General features: G+C 52.9%; 1 protein-coding gene across 5 annotated transcripts in view; it reads left to right on the top strand.

The window, feature by feature from the left end:
* Window positions 1–3,054, top strand: part of MCF2L (MCF.2 cell line derived transforming sequence like) — a 111,959-nt gene that overhangs the window by 82,641 nt on the left and 26,264 nt on the right. For all 5 annotated transcript variants that reach the window (XM_015587389.2, XM_025045016.1, XM_025045015.1 and 2 more), the window contains exons 6-8: window positions 377–493; window positions 1,059–1,208; window positions 2,173–2,297. In XM_015587389.2, the coding sequence (XP_015442875.1) occupies window positions 377–493; window positions 1,059–1,208; window positions 2,173–2,297 (392 nt within the window). The remainder of the gene's footprint in view (window positions 1–376; window positions 494–1,058; window positions 1,209–2,172; window positions 2,298–3,054) is intronic.

Here is a 3,054-nt window from a genome sequence, read left to right as displayed (position 1 = left end):
TGCCTTCTTTCAAGTCAGAGCACTGTTTGATAACCTTGCCGAGCACCTCTGGCCAGAGGAGCATCTAAACGCCTGTCAGATGCCCAATGTCCATTGCATGCCCAGCTCTGTCAAGGGTTCTGCATGTCTTTGATCACTGTCATCTGATGAGATCAGTCATCACATACCCATTTCAGAAATGAGGAAGCCGAGGCACAGAGAGAATAAGTGACTTACCCAGTCAACCAGCCAGTAAGTGGTAGAGCTGGGATGTAAACCCAGATCCAAAGCCAGTGACTTCTGTCCACGCTGTCACCCTAGCAACCAGCAGGAGAACATTTCCTCCCTCCATTTGCTGGGCATTCTGTTTATAGGGTTGGTTTTCCTTCTCCTCTAGGTCATAATGCTGAGCTCAGTACCAGAATTACACGGTTACATCGACAAGTCCCAGCTGACCGAGGACCTGGGTGGGACCCTGGATTACTGCCACACCAGGTGGTTGTGTCACCGCACGGTGAGTCTTTCCAGCACTCTCTGGTAGGTGCCGGGTGATGCGCTCTGGTGGGTGCCGGTTTTGGGCTGTGTTTCTCGAGAATACCTAGCTAATCCACCAGAATTGCTTTTGTGTTTCAAAGCTGCCTTTTCCAAAGACATGCTCACATTAACCCAAGTTTTCTCCCCAAGAATGAGGAGATGGTCTCAGTGGACCTTAGTCATTCCAAAGAAATAACATGAGTAATATGTTCGGGAGTGGCTTTTTCTGGGCTCAGAGACAGAAAAGAGGGAAAGAAAAACCCCATATTGTAGTTTGCGGCACTCACACCTCTCTTAACGGGGAGAGAGATCTCGAGCATAGAATGACTCTAGGTGATGAAAGCGTATGTAAAGAGTGCCTGGTATGTTTCTGAAGAAGGCGTGAGGCTAAGAAACCAGTGGGAAGGTATTTACTGTACGTAGATGGGCTTGCTGTGGCCCTGTCCCCTCTGAAGGTGCCTGTCCGGTCCTCGGTGGTGCTTTTCAGGCAGCAGGAGGGTACGGTACGTGCAAAGCTTTGTGATGCTGTTCTCCCTCTTCCCAAGGCGATCGAAAGTTTCGCCCTCATGGTTAAGCAGACAGCTCAGATGCTGCAGTCCTTCGGGACCGAGCTGGCCGAAACGGAACTGCCCAATGACGTCCAGTCGACGAGTTCGGTGCTCTGTGCACACACAGAGAAGAAGGACAAGGCGAAGGTACGCGCAGCTTCTGCGGGGCGGTGGGGACGGGGAGGCTTCCAGTGGGGGAGAAGGAGCTGCTGTCAGCATTAGGTAAGACAGAGCCGAAGAGGTTTCAAAGATGCCTTTTGATGCTTATGAGCTGGGTAACCTCTGTGATGATATCTAAAACGTGCTCCTTCTTAAAAGCGATGTGAAGGAATGTTGTAAACACAGACACCTCGCGGCTGGCTTGAGTAGCTTGTGGGAGCTCACTAGAGCAAAGCATCACAGGCAGCTTCTCTCTGAACGAGCTCCCAGCTTTCTGAACTGCAGGGCCCTCTACCCAGGTGTTCCTGTTGCATATTAGTGAACCAAGACAGGATTTCTAGCCCAGAGTCCCACAGACAGCAGGCGGAGAAGTGGTGGGCTGACTCGGAGAGGCTGAAATTCATAAAGTAGTCACTGTATTCCCATCTTACCATTGCTTCCTGGATAAGTATATTCTGAGAGAGGTGCGCTCCCTGAGTCTTTCACACCCCTGGCCCAACCTGCATGTTGTAGGCTTTGAATCAGTGATGGCCAGTGACCTGTCGGTGGTCCTCGGGGGCCTACCCACACCCCTCACTCTTTTTTGCTCTTGGCAGCAAGGACAGCTGGCGCCGAAGCAGGCACGTAGAGGTCGGGTGTCCTGTTACTCTCTTACCTTATCCTGCTGCCCCTGAGTGACCAGTAACCCTAGCTCTGTCTTGGTCACTGTGAAAGGAGTGTTCCCAACACCTGCCTTCCTTCTCCAGTTCTAAGTGGAATGCAGGTGCAAGCGGTCAGCACAGAGGGTCTATGAAAATTTCACTGACTGGTGCTGTGCCCACCTCCCTCATCATCACCCTCACACTCCCCACGCAGAGGGGATGCCACACAAAGCCCACCGCTCTCTCCGACCTGGACGGAGTCCCGGGCTACAGGTGGGCCTGGAGTGAGAGGTGCTGTGGTCTTCCCGCAGGAGGACATGAGGTTGGCATTGAACAAAGGACAGAGCATCCTGGAGAGCATCAGAGAGCCTCTAGTCAAGAGCCCGGAGCAGAGCCTGAACCAGGACCAGCTGGACAACCAGACCACTGTGCAGAGGTGAGGGCCTCGGGCCATGGAGGCATTTCAGGTGCACAACCTCTGCAGAAACAAGACGCAGTAGGCCGAGAACAGAGGGGCAGACAGATGGGAGCAGGAGGCCCCACCCCATGCTGGCTTGTCGCCTCTGAGCCTTCGTTTCCTCATTCTGAAGGGAAGCAAGGGGAACTCAGGGTCCTGCTTCTGAAATGCTTTTCTTCTAAATCCCAAAGAAAGCAGCTTTTTCTGGGGAGGAAGATTTCTTAGATAAACGCTCTTTTTCACTTGGAGGGGGCATTTAAGGGAGAACAGTGGTGACAGGGGCTGTCGGGCTTGTGGAGCTTCCACACTGAAGCGCTTTCCTGTCCCCTTCCACACCCAGTCTCCGAGCCCCGCTTGTGTACTGGTAGGGAAGCAGCTTGCCTGAGGCCTCTCTCAGCTCCAGCCCCATTTTTAGAAGCATGTCTTTTCTCTTTCACTGGAAAGGGAATAATTTTTACTTTTCTCCCTTGGTTTCCAGCTGTGTAACACAACACAGGGTAGAGTGCCCACATGGTTAGCTAATATCTTGTGGCGCTTTGCAGTGTCAACACACCACACACCTCTTCCGTTCTGTGCTCTCTGCCCTGAAGGCCAGGTCACCGGGAAGCCCCATTTCTCCGTTCAGGGACAGGTCGGAAACAGGTGCAGAGCAGCTGGACAGCCTGCCCAGACTTTCTCAGCTCTGTGTTGCCCCTCACACATGGAGCAGGTGTTCTGAGCCAGGGATGTGTGGGAG

The sequence above is a fragment of the Pteropus alecto genome, unplaced genomic scaffold, assembly GCF_000325575.1.
Source record: "Pteropus alecto unplaced genomic scaffold, ASM32557v1 scaffold13, whole genome shotgun sequence".
Classification (NCBI taxonomy): Eukaryota; Metazoa; Chordata; class Mammalia; order Chiroptera; family Pteropodidae; genus Pteropus; species Pteropus alecto.
This window is presented reverse-complemented; position numbering and strand designations above follow the sequence as displayed.